The sequence below is a fragment of the Chaetodon trifascialis genome, chromosome 11 (genome assembly GCF_039877785.1).
Source record: "Chaetodon trifascialis isolate fChaTrf1 chromosome 11, fChaTrf1.hap1, whole genome shotgun sequence".
In the NCBI taxonomy this organism is placed as follows: domain Eukaryota; kingdom Metazoa; phylum Chordata; class Actinopteri; order Chaetodontiformes; family Chaetodontidae; genus Chaetodon; species Chaetodon trifascialis.
Window position 1 is genome coordinate 15,401,217 of NC_092066.1, and position 19,005 is coordinate 15,420,221.

Genomic DNA, 19,005 nt, shown 5'->3' on the forward strand with positions numbered 1-19,005 from the left:
ACTGATGTTATATACTGTTGGCTCATTGTGCCTCTGAACCAGCTGAGATAGCTCACAAGTGATGAAGAACTGCTTCATAAAGGTTCAAGCTCACCCCAGATGGTCTCTTCTGGCTCTTGCTAACTTTAAGAACTCTTTTAAATTCTTTTGAGTTCACGCTACAAGGCTTCATCTCTGGTTAATTGAGCTCCCTGGAAATGTTACGATGACACTTCTCTAACTCCTGAAGCCAAATTAAGGGCCAATTCAGTGAAACCGATACTGGATGAAGATTTTTTTTTAGACCGTATGTTCAGAGAAAAAGTTCTCTTTAAAAATTGTTACTTAAACGTGGGGATGACTCAGTACAGAGTCGAAGTTATCAGGAGGTTTGTTGGGAAAACAAACGGGAGGAAATCATGTGCTTGCCATGTTGAGAGATTCATTTTAAGTGTAAACTGTGATTACATCTTCAGCTTTCTACCTCAGAGTCTTACACTTGAATGGGGAGCATCTGTAAACAAACAGCAATCACATGCACACACTTTGATGAGGAACCACACTCTGGTTCCTGATTCACTGAATGATTCCCTTGGTGTGGCACTCATGGACCATAAAGTTTTTGACTTTCTGCAGCAGGTTGGTCTGACCTCATTAGCTCCATTCATTGTTCTCCTTTAAAGAGTCCCAGTGACTGCCAGCATGAAGCAGCCACCCCTGTATGTCACAGCAGGACTCATGTTAAATGCTTAATGCGCTGAGCCTGCTTCCCTCCAGACGCAGCACTTTGAATTATAACTGAGGAGTTTGATTAAGGCTTCATCAGACCACAACATCTTTGATGCTCAGTCTTCTACTCTTTGTGCCAAATCCAGGCCTGCTGTCACTGACAAGCTACTTATGGACATTCTCCCACAGAGATCTGCCTTCACTGCCATCAGAGCTCTGATTCTCTGACCAAGGTCCTTCTTGCTGACTTCACCAGGATGAGCAGCTGCAGAGAGAGTCTGTCTGATGCTCTATAAAATCCCCAGTTTCGAATGATGGAGCCTTAGAAACACAGACATGTTGGAAATCTTTAGATGCTTCTTCTGTCAGATCAGCCGACATTTTTCCAATCTTCAACTGTCCAGTTTTGGGAAACCTGTGCCCACTGTAGCTTCAGTTTCCTGCAGGAGTGGAACTGGACCCAGGCATGGTCTCTGCTGCTATCAACCAGCCTTTGACACTTTGAGTGTTCAGAGATGCTCTTCTGCAGAGCAGAAGTCATGATGTGGAGAAGGAAGGCAACAGAAACATATTTGAGTTTCTGTCGCCTTCCTCAGGCTGTTCTCCTCTGATCTCTTTCATTAAGAAGATGCTTGAACTGCCGCTCACTGGATGTTTTTAGTTTTTACTCATATGATGCTATCTGGCACCAACAACCACTTCATAGTCAAAGACACTCCAATAAGAGATCCAGAAGGAGTCAAACTGCATTAACTGTGGTAACTATCTTGTGACGATGTCATCAGCGTTGTCTGTCTTGACAGAAAAGCTACATTATTGAGTGAGACAACGGTAATTAATGTGCGGTAATTTGGGCTACAATGGGCAGAAGGTGATTACGGATAACATCCTTTATCACAGTATGTCTAATTCTGGACTATAACAAATTTTCTCATAAAGAGAGAAATTGTTGATAGATAAAATAACAAGACAGAAACGTCTCTTATTGACAAATCCAGAAAACTACCTACCTCACAAATCAAGGTACTTTATCGCAATGATAGAAAAATCCAATATTGCAAGAGAAAACAAAGGTCATTGATTTATAACGTTCGTAATCCACAGTGGATTAAAGCTTTAGAAGAAGAAAAATCTATACGAAAATATTCTTTTTTGTCATTTGTGCTGTTTTTCAGGTGAAATGCTGACTTCCTTCACCTCTTCCCTGTAAGTGTTTTTCTTATGAAACTAATCAAAAGCTAGACAGAAAAATCCCTCTTTTGTTGAACTGCTGGTGTCCATGATTAATTTTAAGTGGTCTTGAGCCAAAAAGGTTGAGAAGAGACACCACAGTGTACATATCACCACCTGACCTTAGGTACAACACCACAAAATAATGATAAACAGATGCTGAGTACAGAGTGAGAACATTTAGCTCATTAGCACTGTCTCCTTCCAAAGGTCACATGATCACACCTGAGGCAGGAAGGACAGCACACGCACTCCTGCTGGGAGAACAAACAAGTTGAACAAAAGGTGACATAAAACAATCCCTTTGTTCTGTGTTGTTGTGCAAGTCCTGGAAGTGAATGTACTTAATCGCACACAAAATGCGCTGAAATTAAATAATAAAACTGCTCCACCTCATCTACGAATCCCTGAAACACTCTTCAGCCTACCCACCCGCCATTGGGTTTAGACACTAACGAGCGCTACAGAGCAGACACAATAAAAACAAACTGATGTATAGACCGACACTGGAACAGCGGTAATGAGGACTGGGTAATGACCCATTCACCAAGCAGGCTGTGCTTGAGGAGCAGCTGTTTGCTGCTTGTTATGTCTGTTGCTTATAAAGTGCCTTGAAAGACTTTGTCCCATTGCACAGTTTCAGTGTCTGACATGAATGTTCCTGCTTTTAAAAAGAGAAAACTGAGGTGCTGGATCATGTTTTGTTGCTATTTAGGGAGACTGGGACAGCAGGAGATCCTTTGCCCCTCTTCCCACTGACATCTGTTTGTAGGAGAAAGTAGGTTTGCTGACCATGTTTACAGTATGTGCAATCACAATGAAGTGATGCGTAATGAATTTATTTAACTACAAAGGTATATAGATGCTGTCTTCCCGTGCATGCGTGGGTTCTCTCCGGGCACTCCGGCTTCCTCCCACAGACCAAAAACATGCTCGTTAGGTTGATTGGTGACTCTAAATTGCCCCTAGGTATGAGTGGGAGTGTGAATGGTTGTGTGTATGTGCCCTGCGATCGGCTGGCGACCGGTCCACGGTGTACCCCGCCTCCCGCCCGTTGACAGCCGAGATAGGCTCCGCCCCCCCGCAACCCCGAAAGGGATAAGTGGCATAGAAAATGGATGGTATATAAATGCTGATTACATAGATGCTAATCAGGCTAAACACAAAGAATCAGATCATTAGGTCAAATGAACAAACACATGCTGCCTCCATTTCCTTTGCAACTGGGTCACTGCTGTTTGACGCAACATATGGCTCGTATACGCACCAGGAACGTATTGTGTTTATTGTCTAAACATACAGTATGTGCATAAAAAACAGTAAGGTGACATTTTCCTGAGATAAAAATCGGTTTCCTACTATTATACAGTGTGATTATGGTCCTTTAGTAGCCAATATGCAACAGGCGCTCCATTTCTGCACAAAAAGGGGGGAATTACACATCTCGCCAGAGGACAATCTCTTGCACAATCAGAGAAGCTCTTTGACGATTTTGTACAAAGTGGGCATTTGAATTGCTTGGGAGAAAAAAGATAAAACATTGCTCCGTACTGAACTGTTTCACGATGCAACATAATGTCCCCAGAGAGGACAGTTTGTCCAGGAAATGCACTTAGAGATATACTATGCAGGAGTTGGCGGTTACCTTTTGTATCATTTAAGCTAACCGCTGGCACGTGTCCAACAGAAAACAGGCCAAGTCTGCGTCACTCTTCATCCCCTTCCTCTTCTTCAGTGCTCACCAGCAGGTGAAAGCAAATCCCAGAATCGTTCTTGTTTTGGAAGGAAATTTTTCTGGGGGGCGACACACCCACCGGCCAAAGGTTGCAGGCCAGAAATGTCTCAAACAGCAAAATAAGAAGAAAATGAGAGAATACAGGCAGACGGCAGGGTAGATGAATACACCGCCACACACTTCTTTAGGTCAAAAGTGATGACTTATTTTGTCTATACGCTGTTTCTTTTAGGAAAATCATGTGTAGTATATCTTTAAAAATAAAAAAGGCTTCTTGAGAAGAACTGAGTGTCTCCACAGGCTCAATCTGCAGGGATAAGATCTGGAGCATGAGGTTATAAATAAAGCTTTTAATGAAACGTGCAGCAATGTTACAGACTTTATTAAAAGCTTTATTTATAACTGCAGGCTCCACATCTCGTCTCGTCTTGTGTGCTAAAGACCGGCTCTCTGAGTGAAGCAAAGCCACAGGTCCTCTCTACCTACCCTGGACAGAATCACTTCACCAAATTTGTTTTACGAGGTCGACCTACAGCCGTGGCTGTTAAGGGAGTGTAAGAGATCTGGGATTAAAAAACAAACACGACAGCTCAAGAGGAGTTTTTGATGAGAAGAACCTGTGTGAAGCGGATCAAACAGAGCTACCTCACTGATAGAGTTTGTTTCTGAACGGGTTTGTGTTGTGATAAAAAATACCTGAGTCCATTTCTCTTGCTTTATCTGGACTGGGAGTCTGCTTTCTCCCTCTTTACAGAAACCGTCTCTTCTTTAACACTCCCATCGTCCGTTAGTGCCGCTGCTTCTCTTTTCCTCTCCTCTGTTATGAGCTCCTTCTTCACCTTTTCCTTTACACTGACTGCACATGGTGGTTTGACATCGGCCGTGGCCTCGGAGGTGGCTGTGGAGCTCTCGCAGATGGTCGGACCCTCCCACTTGGGGATGTCTAATCCCAGCAGCTCCATCAGCTGTTTCATGACCTCATCCACATAACCATGGATACGCAGGTACGCATGCTTGTCCTGCGGGGCAGAAAATTGCAAGTGTGAAATGATGAACCTGAAGATGTAATTGTCAATCCTCTAATTTCTTCACTGTATTTACTCACATGTTTGGTGGGCTGCAGGTTGACGATGGCCACTTTCCCTCCTTTGCGCTTGGTGAGAAGTGGCAGGTCTCCGCTGGGTTTGATCTGCAAGGAGGTGCCGAGCGTCAGAGCCAGGTCTGCTCGTCTGGGTGCAGACAGAGGGGAAGTATGTCACAGATAATAGTCACGACATTCTTCTTATGAGCCCGTTATAAGGAGGATTTATTGTTGGCAGTGTGGAAAACGTAAACCAAGTAGGACGAAAGGCATCACATGTGAGTCACCGTGCTAAGCAAGCACATGTCCAATGTCCAATCAAATCAGACACTTTGTTGTGTTAGAATATAAAATAAAATATTGGAAAGAAATGTCAATATATACTATTCAAGTGGATAACATATTTTTATTTTGGTTCACTTTCTACAGACTGAGTAGGGAGATTTTTGTCCTTTCCAGCTGTAATCTTTGAGTGGGTTCGGAAAAAGCTCCCAACCACGAAAACAGGTTCAAAATCTTTTCTTATCTTCAACAACCAAAATATTTATTCTTCCCGATGGTTAGAAAAGACTTGGATGACTGTGATGACTGTACCTTCAGAACAGCCATAAGTAGAGTAAAAGGGCCTGCTGAGTTTTCCAAAGATCGAAGGTTCATTTTAGAGACACAAACTGTTCTCACATCGAGCAGAGCCATCTCCACTGCAAACAATCTGCGTCCCGTCATAATGAATGAAACAGTGTAAACAGTGATTTCACAGCAAGTCTCCTATTCAGAGATGAGACAAGGCGGAACAGAAGAACCCTCCAGCTCTCCACATCAGAGTAACAGAAAGAGTGAAAGAAGAAAGAATATGATTAAGCACAACACTGCCCGACTGCGTGTGACACATCTGTGCAGTGCTGTAAAGAGCGAACTCCACACTGAACTATGAATCAAAACTCACAGCTCTGCAGTACAGGGCATCATAAACACAACTTATATTGGCGCTCAGTTCTTTGTCACAGTTTTGTCGCTACAAATAAACACATTCAACATTCAACTGCTGCAAAGAAAAAGCTTCAATGATCGGAGTTCCAAATCTCCTCTTTGTGACGGAAATGGCGATTACGTGATTATCATTTATGGGTAACTTACAGTACACCTATCAGGACACTGACCGCAAAGCCAAAGCTAAAGCAAATAGATCCAAGACTTAATTTTACAGCTTTCAGGTCACAGTGCCCCCAATGCTGTGCCATCGGTGTGTGAGTGTGTTTGAATGGGTAACGGTGTTGTAAAAGTGCTTGGAGTGGATGCTGTGTAAAACGTAAAATAAAAACATAAACAAACTGCTGAATGAGCATATATGTACAAAAATCAATGATGTTGATGAGGTAAAACATCAAATTTAGTGTCCTTGTACTGTTTTCAATTGAGTACATGTTAAAAAGGATTGGCATGTTATCACATTCTGTTTTAAAACAATGGAGCACAAGCTGCTGTCTCACCTGCTGGCATCATCTGCTTTGTTCAGGTCTCTGTCAGGGAGAGCGTCCTCCCAGTCCAGTATAGTGCTTATCAGCTTTCCTCTGTTTCAGCAAAGAGCACACAGTCACACTGATGATCGGATCATGACAGATTATTTCAACATGTGGCGAAAGCGTGTGTTACCTGCAGGCTCTGAGTCCTCTGGATCGCACCACGTCACAGTAACGTCCCGTCGGCTTCAGCCCCATCACGCCGATCACTTTGTCTCTCACATACTGCCTGGAAACCCAAGACTCTTACAGATTATCTCTCTGTCCGATCATCAGATTTAGTTTAGTTACAGTTAAGAAGCAGCTTGCAAGCAACATAACAAGGTCCACTCTGTGGCCACTTTATTAGATAAACCAGACAAGACATCCTAGATGTGCTCTTTAGGTATATCATATACTCATGTAGCTGCTGCAAAGCTGTCTTCCTCAGAGAGAGGGGGGCCAGAGTTGGTCCTCTGTACATCTGGCCTATTATTTGTGTATCTTTGGCCATCCTGTGAGCTGTAACAGGCCTGGTCTTTCTCCTCCGACCTCTCTTATTGATGAAGTGTTTTCAAACACAGAACTGCCACCAAATGCACATTTCACCACTCTCTGCAGAACTTGCAGTATGTGGAAATCCCAGGAGGGATGCAAGTTTCTGAGACGCTAGAAAGACAACATCTGGCACACATCTGACAATGTGTGTGTATGCTTTATGTGTTGTGCTGCAGCCACCTGATTTGCTGTTTGTATTACCTAATAAAATGGCCTCAAGGTGAAAGACAACGGCTTCTATTTTCAAGATGAAAATGAGGGTGCATGTGTGAACATACCTGCCACACTTCTCACACTCCTCCACAAACATGTTTCCATGAAGCTCTGATAACATGTCCCTAACAGAGCAAGAGCACAAAGATCACAAAGATGATATTCACTTAGATCACTGTCAAGACTCTTACACAAAACTTTTCCTTCTTTCTCTTCTGTTCTTTGCAGCTCACAGTCTGATAACATTCTGAGGACATATTCACATTTGTGTTTCACCTGGCACCTGCGCAGATTAGCAAAATGGTTTACTTCACCATCATCAGCTGTCTCAGTGATTTCTTTAGAGAATTACAACTTCACTGTCAAGCCTCTTCTTTGAAAAGCCAAACTGACAGATGGAGTGTAGTGGGAAAGCTAAGAAATGGCTTCCAGGGAATGTCTTTCACTATGTGTAAAGGGTGGATGTATGCAATGAATAAAAAATTGGATTCTTGGCCTTGGGTTGGTCTAATAGAGGGTCGGCAACCCACGGCTCTTTCATCCCTCTGCCGTGGCTCCCTGTAGCTTTGAACAAAAGAATATGAATAAATAATAGCTATTTTATTTTATTGTATTTCATTATTTTTTTCAATGGAGGGAAGGACTGCATTATGTATTTTATTTGAAAGTAACCCTATACATGCCAGTGTTTTTTTCCCCCAGTGCTCATAAGAGTTTGGTGTTTCCTTTGTTACTAACAGCAATAATCCAGAGTCCTACCAAACATTTTCCATTACACTGATCCCAGTTATTTGGGTCGTATTTGAATAGTGACTCATTCCCGGTGCTGGTACAGCTGTTATCAGAAAGCAGCAGCTTCTTATTTCAAAACAATCAGTCACAATTCAACATGTAACAAATTGGCACGAAACAATGTGGTCACACAGTTTACAATGCTGTGTCTACTTGTGTCTTTACAATATTAGAAATGATGAAAAATACACAAAACTCTAATGTGGTTGTTTCGTCCTCAATAAGGAATTCACTGCATATTCTGAAGAAGTTAACTTTTCCTGTAAGTACCTCACGTCCCCTCTTCACTGACTCATTCCCTTTCCTCTCCACATACTTGGCTTCAAGCACAGTGATGTCCTGAAAATGTTCTCTGTATTAGCATATGGAAACATTTTCATCTACATGTGAATTGTGTGAAAATGAGGAAAGTTGCTGTATTCGGTCATACAGTATTTAAGAGGATGATTAAATTAAAGTTGCACTTGTGAATATTTTTGCATCAACAATAGGTCAACTAACTACATGTAGCACAGGCGAATACTTGTAGTGACAAATCCACAGAAATTCATCAAATTCAAAATAATCAGCCAATTAATCAAATGTGGAAAATAATCATTGCAGCCATATAGTGATGTACATGCAGCTTGTTCCATGTGGGAAAAAAAACAATGAATACAGCTTTTAAGGACCAGAGTGGAGGATTTTGTGGCATCTCGCAGTAAGGCTGCAAACTGAAATACCCCTCATCTTACCCCTCCCTTCCCAAGGGTGCAGGACAACCTGTGTTGGCTGTCAAACTAATGTAAAAAATTAATGGTGCTCTCTAGAGCCAGTGTTTGGTTTGTCCATTCTGGGCTACTGTAGAAACATGGCTGTGCAACATGGCAGACTCAGTTATAGTCCATTTCTGCCAATAGATCCCCCTAAATCTTACACAATGGACCTTTAAGTGAAACTTGACTTAATGTGTCCCATCTGTGAGATAACGTATAGCATCATGCCTCCTGACAACTATGATTTGAGTTCGCTACTGAGTGTGGAAAATGCTTGCTGTGTATATCATGCTGCAGGACAGGGGACAGGGCCGAGTTACCTGGGGAAACCTGACCGGACATGTATGCCGTCCACGTTCTGGCTGATGAGATACTTGAGGTACCCGGCCCTCTGCAGTCCCAGAAGGGCCATGTGAGTCAAGCTGGGTTGGGCATCCTCAAATGTCGTTTCAAAGTGAGGTGACTCACCCTTGTCTTGTAATGTCCACACACCCTTTGGACCCCTGAAAGAGAATATAGTGGTAAACAGGCTAATAGTAGTTGTTAATCAGGAGTTGACAGGTTGTGGTGAAGTGGACAGACTGTAGACATTACATGTCTAAAGCTGGTGCATAAGTTTTTATTCAAAGTTGAATATTAATGATTAATTAGATTTCTGCAAAGTTAGAGAACCAAACTGACAACATGCTGTTAAGTGCTGCGAGTCTGTGCCCACTGAAAATACGGAGGACCAATGAAAAACACTGTGCACAAATTCTATTGACAAATGAAATCTACAAAGAGGAGAAATTATATTTAACATCAGAAGTATGAGAGAAATACTGCATACTGTGACACGTTTTCAGATTAAAATGTGAAAAAATCTGTTGTCCAATCTGAGATCATTCTGTTCAGGCTTCATGGATTAACCGGTCAGTTCTGGGTGTCTGAGAGAAGGATAAACACAGAGTCAGCACTGGTGCTGTCTAACATCCTCACAGCTGCCGAGTCCCTTCGAGGACACGCAACTTCTCTTTATGCATCAGATGAGGGAACATGTCCTGTGAATCCTCAACACAGGCACAACAGTCTCATCTTTCTATCTGAATTTGAAAAGCCCCATCTCCCACTTCTATATGATTCATAGCCTGCTCAGCCAAGACCAGTTCAAAGACGCAGCAGCATTAATGGAGAGCCTTGCATGTCACTTATTCCACGCTTATCACCCTGAGAAAGATGCCACAGGACATGAAAGCCACAGAGGATCACTGAAGCTGGTGGAGTCACGTGTTGGTGTCAATAATATCAATCTGATGGGCTGAATTTGTGTGTGTGTGTGTGTGTGTGTGTGTGTGTGTGTGTGTGTGTGTGTGTGTGTGTGTGTGTGTGTGTGTGTGTGTGTGTGTGTGGGGCAGCAGTGGGAATATAATTTGTGTTAGGAGGCCTGATGTGTATATAGAAACCTTGGTTTTAATGATGCTGCAGTCCAAGGTCGACTGACTGACAGGCAGACCAATCAAACATGAATTATTCTCCAAGCACATATATATGAATTCACACAGGCACATATCTGTCATTCAAACCAGCATAAACTCAATTAAAGCCTTCCAAAAATCTAATATTATTACCTGCCACAGCCTAACTATTAAGACAAAATGTGTGTTTGCACCATATCAAAGGAAATTCTCACACTGTAATGGAAGAAAACGAAAGGAGCTGGGATTTATTTCAGTGTGTTACTGCAAAGAGTGCAATCTGACAAATAATAAGCAAGCAGCGCCCTCATCTGCTCATACAGGGGTACTACCAGAGACAGCAGGAGGCTAAGCCAAGCGGTCCACATTATGGTTGCGGTTGAATAGTCGTTTTTACTCAGGAGGCTTCCTCACTGAGTGAACTGACCAAGAAGAATCTAAGTGGTAACCATGATAAGAGCTGTCTGAATTCTCTAAATGCTAATGCCTTCAATGCTTCCTTTTGTATCTCCTTTAGCATAGGAAACACTGGACCATCCTTTACAAAAGAAAAGGAGATAATGCTGCCCCACAATTCCTTGCAGCAGAAACATTCACAGTGATGCACCATTTGGCTGTTCACAAAAACAAATGATCAACATCACATTACTCATCCACAGTCTAGATCAGCCAGAACAACTTCAAAGCACCACCAAGTCAACATTTTAAGCGGTTTACTGAGCCCACAATCAGCACATTAACCATAACACAGAGGTCTACATGAACGGATCTATCTCTCTGTTTGTCACTGTTCACAGACACAAAGCCTGCAGAGTAGTTCATACACCTCACTGATAAACCACAGAACTGTGCAGATGCATTTGGCTCAGTCTGGACAGATGTATCAAGAAATTGATGTGAATGCTGAAGATCACGTGCAAAGAAGCAGGTGAGTGCTGAGGGGAGGTGGACAGCAACTTCTAAAACTTATATATGACTTATATAGATGATTATAATCCATCTTTTCAAGTCTGCAAAAAATGAATAAGAGTCCTCTTCTTGTCTTCCCTCAGCATTTACAGAGACAGGACAGTTTCCAGAATGGCTGCTACTATCTACAATCACCTGCACTGCAATTTGTCCATTTCATCAGATTGCCCGGTTGATTCACCACCATCAAAAAAACTTAAGAAATTATAAAACAATACACAAATAAATAATATCATAGATCCACAGGTCCGGCTATGCCACGGTGTATTCGGCTCACCTTTAAACATCCCTTAATTTCAAAGCTTTGTTTGTTTCTTGATGCCATTCTCTTCATCTTTGCAAGTCAGTGTTGCCTTACTCATCATGTTCATGAATGTGGCCCATGGATGGGTGAGAAAAGCAGCGTGTGTTGGTGGAAATGGTTGACAGAAGGAAAGAGCTGTACTTGTCTGTGCCTCACCTGAAGTCTGGGATGCCTACTGAGGTGCTGATTCCTGCTCCGGAGTGGACGACCAAGTACTGAGATTCTTTTATCAACTGAGCGAGGGTCTCCACCTTCGTCTTTAGCTCCTCAGGACTATCAAACGTCTGCCACAGAACAGAAAACATCGGGTTTAAGAACAGCTGGCTAGCGCTGCCAAATATCACAAAAACCTCCTGTTTTGCCCTAGTTTGTGCAGCTAATTTACTCGACTTGTCAGTACAAGTCTTACATGTACAACCAATGACGTTAATGACAACACAAAATGGGGGCGGTGGCTGCGCTGCAGAGAAGAACGAACACATAACATACAGACTCATTGTGTGAATACATAATGGCTGTGTTTTAATGACTCCATTATTTGCAAAGAAGTTAGACGTTCTTCCACCTGAACCAGCGACAATACTAACAAACTGTTCACACAATAACTAACGTTAGGGTAACGATGTAAAATCAATGTAAACCTCCGAACAGAGACAGCAACGACTAACGTTAACGTTACTTGATACTTTTCTATTATTAACATACTTTTTCCACAGTACATTTTGGAAAGCAGAACTTATAATTGTCAATTAGTATTTTAAATTGAAGTATTTCAACAATTTTCCACCCAAACATCCTTTAAGACCGAACATGGAGCAGCCATCCTAGGCTAACGTGCTAACGTTAGCGGTTGATAGGAAGCTAACTACCTAGCCAGGGTAGCTCTCTTTTACCTCGGGAAGTCCGCAAACACCTTTGTCTGCGTACGGCGAGAGCCCAGCAGCATAATCCACAGACATTGCTGTTGTTGGTGTCGTGTCTTTATTGTTTGGTTTACAGAGATATTCCTGTATTGTAACGCTGACGGATCTCCCAGATGGATTTTCACTATATTCTCTTTGGATTTTGAAGACTACAGGCAACAGTAGCGCATCAGGTTTTAAATGTACCGTTTGGCCTACGTCATATCCCAGCGACGACGTATGCTGTGTTCAATTAAAGCGGAAAATTGCACATCACGATATCTCCTCGTCCAGCCCGAATCCCCACCAATATCGTTTGTGTCCAAAGAATAAGTGTCTAATTCGTTTACACATAGATGTGGAACTGCAAATGAAATGTAAAGCTGGTCAACAAACTATAGGGTATCTTTTCTTAAAAAAAAAAAAAAAGTCTGGTTTGTTAATGTCTGCTAAGATATCCAAAATGTACGTTATTTTCTATCTTATTACCCTCTAAGTTTATGAACCGCCTATCACAGAGGCCCTCTTTCATGCTTCTACCCTCTACATTAACCCTATTAAAGCATGTGAAGCTTTGATACTTAGGGTGGACATTCTATTTAGCAAAACAACTAAAACCAACACTCTTCACTCAGAAGGCTGTGTTACATTGCCCGATATTCTCGTGTGATATGAATGCAGCACAGTCATTCGTCATCAAAGAATTCTTTCCTGTGTTCTCAGTGTGGACTCCTACGTTATAGAGTCAATAACATGACAAATGGTCATATCTAAGGATGGCATAAGAGTAAAAGTGATAGATAAACGGGCCTATTATTATAAACAGATATGCAACAGAGCCAATGAAGAACTCAAATCCATCTGAGAGATAAAAAAAAAAACAAAAAACAAAAAAAACTCCATAAAAGAAGCAATATTGTAGTAATGTTAAACATGGAGTTTGGGTGGGGAGAAATAATCCTTAGAGACAAAGGGAAAGCTCACAAACAGATCTATATTCAGTTTAAAGTCATAGAATAAAATAAAATCAAAGGTTAATTGTAAGGCTAATTGTGAGAGTAAATATGTTGCAATCAGTAATAACACACTATAGCAAACAGGAAAATTGAGTGAAACTGTTACATCAATTACTCCAAGATTTTTTTTTTCCAGATAAATCTTTATTTTTCAGTTTTAAATAGCCGAAAATAAAAAATAAAGACCAGTGAAAGGAACAATACGGTGATCATCCATACAGCTACATGTGCATATCAGCTATGGTTCCTGTTAAAGCTGTAAACCAACTCTGAAGACCACCTAAATGAGGAAAATAGTTGCTTGTCTTAATTGTTTTGTCATATGTAATTCATTATCCTGAGAAATTCAGTATGAAGTGCCAATTTGAGTTAATGAAACAATCAATATTGCTAATGCAAAAATACACAAAGAGGACACTCATGCGCTCTGAAAATGATATCAAAACCTGTCCAATCTCCACTGACGCAAAGAATAGAAACTCAAATGAAAACACGGCGGCCTTGTTTTCTTTCACCTCCAGGGCTGAAAAACTTTGATAATCCCGACTGATACTGCAACAACATCTTTTGACAGACACTTGTCCTACAACTTTTTTTTTTTTTTCTTTTTTGCCAATCAAACCTAATAATCTCATCACATAAATCATTCTCAAGCAAAGATTGCAGGCATAATGTCTAACCAAAGAAAGAGACTACGATAACAAAGCTCGTAAGGGAGCAAACAAAGACAAGAATACAACAGTCATAAAATGTTTTGGGCTTTCTTTTACATTGTTTTAGGTCTTTGGCTCCAACAGGGCTCTCAGAGAGCAAACCTGAGGAGAGATACAAATCCAACGATTAATTAGTTCCGCCCCCCCACACACAAAAAAAAGATCCTATACGACTCTTAAATCTGAGCTACTTCAAATAACGTAATCCCAACACTCAAACAGAAACACATCCAACAGTAATCAGAAGAAACACAGCAAATATCAATTTCATGTTGCCAAAAATGTTCATGAGGATCTGACCCACTGACTCAGTGCCAGCTGGTCCTCCAGATACAAAGTTCTCTGGGATCTCCACCAACACAAGTCTTTCTTATCAGCGCGCTGAACCAGATCACGATGTGGGTCAACAGTCCACCTGTAAAAGAGACAAAAAGCTTCCAACGATGTTCTGGCATGCACAAGAACTCTGAAAACATCGTCCTGTGACATCCCGTCCCATTGAAGCGAGGTTGTGAAACGTGGAAATGTCCAATTCAATACATTTGCAGTAGACTCTTCAATGCAAACAGGCTGCTTGAAGTCCTCAATCTTCTGCCAGTCACTGGGAGCAACTGCTGGTAAGCCACACCCAGTTACAATTAGGGAAATAAAAATATGCGAGAAAGACGCTGAGCACAGTTTGGAAGTGTTTGCACCAGTGCAAATGTTGCTATTGTTAACAGTGGTATTAACCCCACAATACCGTACATACCATACACTGTACAGGAGACTGAACAAGTCAGGAGGATTAAGTAATAGTTTAAGTTATTCTCTCATAGTAAGGTTTTAGGTGATAATGAAAACTGTTGCCGAAAACTGAAGAAACTGGTGACTTTTGTGCTGGTGCAAATCTTACCAGGTCTGACCCTTCCACAACGGTGCATCCATTTTTGCCTCTGAAAAAGAATTCAGAGGCTCAAGAAAAAAAACAGCTCTTTTCATTGGTTTAGAAGTGGGAAACTTCAAATCTTTCTTGGTTGTCAACCTAGAATTTCTGGCAGCCCAGACAGAAAAAGGGGGGGTAGCGTACGTCAGCTAGATCGGGGACGCCTTCAGAAAGCACGTCATGACTCCTCGTTGCCCGAGTCATCCTCGTCATAGCAGCAGTCGCCGTCGCCATCCTCCGCATCGTCGTCATCATAGTAGTAGTCATAGAAGAGGTCGGAGCCTTCGTCGGGGGCTGGGGCACGTGTGCGGACACAGTACTCGGCCAGTGTGGTGGGCACCTTGACGCCGTCACGCTCAGCTTCCGCCTTGGTGGCCAAAACTTGTTTCCTGAGAGAGACATTATATGACAAGTCAAAACTGACACTCAGCAAAGAGGATCTTCAAAATCGGTCTACTCCTGTTAAGAAAAGTTTGAGTGCGATTGTTCACCTGATGATCTCTACATATTCTCGGTCCTTGCCCTTGCTGTCCCTCCATTTGCGGTACATGACGGAGGCGTCCACGTTGGCAGGAGAGAAGGTGTTGGGCTCGTTCAGCAGGGAGATCACACTCAGCAAAATGGTCCTGAAAGCAAACACGAATGTGAGGATAACCACCTGAATCATTCATTTGATCAACAAATGCAGAATATTTGATCTATCCTCTCCCTCTGTCCATTTTATTATAGACTGTATTTTACAGCTATTCACAGCGGCTGTGCAAATTAGAGCTGCAACCAATGATTCTTTTACTTGATTTATAATACAATTACTGATTTATTACACAATGATTTGCTCAATTAGCTGATTAGTCATGTGCTGTTCTGGCCGACAGTCCAAAGGCCAAAGATATTCAGTTTATGATGGTAAACTGTCCAGCTTGCTCCTTGCAAATGGCTTAGCTTGCTTGCGTGCTAACATTATTGCAATCAAAAGTTGAAACATATCTGAGCAGATATGTTTGTTGGCTAGCTTGCCAAATTACTTCACCAGCAAATGTGATTGATGACGCTAACTTATGCATTATGACAAACAATGTTGAACAATAAATGACATAATGGTACAAAGCAAAGGTGTACGACTAACACTGGCTTTCTACTTGCCAAGAATGAGGCAGGGGCGGTCAACTACATAACTGTAACCTAAAGAAAGCTAAGCTAACGTTAGCCAGCTAGCTATAACTTTGCTATGCGGCACAGACCTCATGCTGGTTGCTTCATAATGTTAGTTGAGAAAATAATTTGCAAAAAGCAAGCAAAATAAAATACAGGAACATTACAGATGGTATTATTCTAAATATGCTTATATATTTTACTTCATCAAAATATATGCTTATGCTTATAATTTTCCAGCATTGAGTGTTCATTTCAGCATTCAGTCTTGTGTATATCACGTCACTGTTTGGGCCGATGCACAGGAACATGCTTCCTTGTGTCTATGCAGTATCCACCCGAGCAGCAGGATGCTGACGGCAGTTCACGTAACGACCACCGGTGTCATTAAAAACAGGGATTTTCTGAAAGCTCCACACAGCACCTTTAAGTGTTGATCAAAGTCCAAAATTCATCAACAATTCTATGGTTGCGTAATAGACATTTGTTGTTAAAGCTTTCCAAGAGGTGTTAATTTAACTATAGGTTTATTACAGAGATGGCTATTAGCAGTGGCGTTGGACTGGACTACATTATTTTGACATGTCTTTATAATTGTGTTCCCCCCTCATGTTTGTAAATAGGGTGGGAAAAACATTAAGAGGGCCTCAATAAAAGGCAGTGAAGTACACCACCACTACAGAATACTAACAAGCCTTGGAGAGCTAAATCAACACCTCTCTGGCAGCACCTATAAAAATTGAACATGATCATTTTACGAAAGACAGAATTTCTGGCTTAGCTGTTATATTGGACTGCATCAGATTTACTACTTTACCATATGAAGTGGCCATGGGGGGCAGTTTTTATACAAATGTGGAAGTGCCTTCAGTCACACTTCTACTTCATGGCCTAGATGTTGACTTGAAAAAGGTTTGGACACAAAAATGTTCAGTTACAAGGCACGCTTTCCCAACAGCGTTATACTGTAAGTAGCCATCGTTTATGCCATACATCTGTGCTTTTGCTCCTGTGGTAAGTCAGTAAGACTGCTGCGAAAAAAAGGTCTATAACCCACAAGTTTTTTCAAGAACAAGGACGAAATAATTAATTACTCACTACCCCAAAACCTCATAACATGTTTGGTGCTGAATGCCTGGATATGAACTCAGTGTTAGTTTCTGAGAACTTTTGAGGAGACTCCACTGAAGACCAATGTCATGTTATAAGATCAACTGTGTTTGAGAGAAGACATAGAAGGAAGGTGCCGAGAAAGGAGAGACATGTGAGGAGGGATAATGAGGGACAGTGCTAACCGGACGTTCTGGGTGGGATTCCATCTCTCTGAAGGCAGCTCTCCGCTCTGCGGGTCGTCCACTGGAGGGTGCAATATAGAAATACACACATCTCCATTCTGAAAACAGGAGAAATGGACTCATTTCACTGTCAGATCTGTCACTGTCATCGTATCACCACCTAAAGACATCTAAATATATTAAATATGGTGATAAATGAAAGAAAATGCATTACACTGAATATTAGACATATAGGGAGTCAGGGTGATACTTCACCTCATAGATGTTGGGGTGCCACATCTTGGTGAGGAACCTGAAGGCAGGTGGGGAGTACGGGTAGTCTATAGGGAACTTAATCCGAGCCTGGAGCACAAAAAAGGTCATGTTTTATAAATGTACTGTATGACATATTTTTACTGAAAGGCTTGATTGTTACTCATTGCATATAATGGGGTCATACAAGTAGTGCAGTAAACCTAGTTTCTCGTGTTGATTATGTTTGTATGACTATGGATCTGCTAAAAAATAAATAAATAAAAATACACTGCCTGATGTACCAAAAGACAATTTTCTTCCTTGATGGACTAGTTATTCTACTGTATCCTTACCTTAAAATACCCCCCTTCATAGTGAGTGTTTGGAGGTCCGAAAATGGCCACTTCCCAGTTGTACATGTCAGCCTCGTCCACCAGTGTTATTTTGAATCCCTCGACAGGCTGCTCCTGAAGGCTCTTCATTTCCAACATAAGTGCTTTCTGTGAACTGGCTACATGAGAGTGGTCGTGTTGCGCCATACTGGACCAGGTGGCTTTGAGGATGATCTGGAGTCGACAGCTGACTGAGTTCGCCTAAACAGCCAAACAACCTCCAGACGCTGAAAAACAACTTGTGTGTTTTCGATGTTCGAAGACAATGAAACAGGCCAAACCAGCCAGGCTGCGCACAAGTCAAACAAAGGTTGCGTTGATCTGTCCCCGAATCAGATGAATTATTTACCAGTGTCAGTATTCAGGAACTGGTGAACTGACCAAACCATTGTGGCTGACCAGCGCCTCGGGCTTTAGTTGATCTACCTGACAGGGCAGCCACGGATATAAGCCGCAAATCTACTGGTAGCTGCTGGCTAAGTAAGCTAGCTAACAAGCTCTACAAGCTGAAGCTGAGTTTACGGTCGCGCGAATAGTTTCTATCTCCCTACGAGGGCCAGATTGGGCATGAAAACACAACTACTGATCTAAAATGCTAGCCAACAGAAACCCTACCGATAAAGTCAGAAACGTAGTCGCTATCGCCCTAACAGAAGGCTGGGTAAAGAGGAATGTTGCTGAAAGGAGTCCCCTCCAGCCTCAACACAGGCAATGGCGCCGTGTGTTGTCTGGAATTTGTAGTCCACTTTTCACCTGTAAACATGGCTTTAAACATCGAAAGTGATCACGAAGCCAAACTATAACGAACACAATTTCCTGATCATACACGGAAAAGATAAACAAGGAGGAATTGGTTACGTTTCGGCGATTATTTTTTTTAAAAATGGCTTAAGAGTGAATTCAGACAACTACATTTGCCAGTTGCCTGACGTCACGAAAACGCGAATATTGTTTGTGTTTCTGAAGAGCAGCTCTGACCTATTTTCGCTCAAAAAATATTTGAGCACAGTAATAAATCTCTATTATGTTAATTTAGTTTAGGATGACCCGTGTCATTCATATAATAACCTCAGTGAAG

The 19,005-nt window shown here is 41.8% G+C and overlaps 2 protein-coding genes across 2 annotated transcripts; both read right to left on the bottom strand.

Annotated features, from left to right (window-relative positions):
* Positions 1-3,203: 3,203 nt before the first annotated feature.
* Positions 3,204-12,399, bottom strand: sirt6 (sirtuin 6). Its single transcript, XM_070974214.1, has 8 exons — positions 12,192-12,399; positions 11,455-11,582; positions 8,892-9,074; positions 7,090-7,149; positions 6,408-6,503; positions 6,245-6,325; positions 4,779-4,902; positions 3,204-4,692 (listed from the first exon to the last, which is right to left on the bottom strand). The coding sequence occupies exons 1-8, from the start codon at positions 12,255-12,257 to the stop codon at positions 4,390-4,392; spliced, it is 1,041 nt and encodes a 346-aa protein (XP_070830315.1). The 5' UTR covers positions 12,258-12,399; the 3' UTR covers positions 3,204-4,389.
* A 949-nt stretch (positions 12,400-13,348) lies between these two features.
* Positions 13,349-18,874, bottom strand: LOC139338681 (ubiquitin-conjugating enzyme E2 R1-like). The gene is made up of 5 exons (XM_070973913.1): positions 17,889-18,874; positions 17,557-17,643; positions 17,302-17,399; positions 15,346-15,480; positions 13,349-15,243 (listed from the first exon to the last, which is right to left on the bottom strand). The coding sequence occupies exons 1-5, from the start codon at positions 18,072-18,074 to the stop codon at positions 15,033-15,035; spliced, it is 717 nt and encodes a 238-aa protein (XP_070830014.1). The 5' UTR covers positions 18,075-18,874; the 3' UTR covers positions 13,349-15,032.
* Between the last annotated feature and the right edge of the window lie 131 nt (positions 18,875-19,005).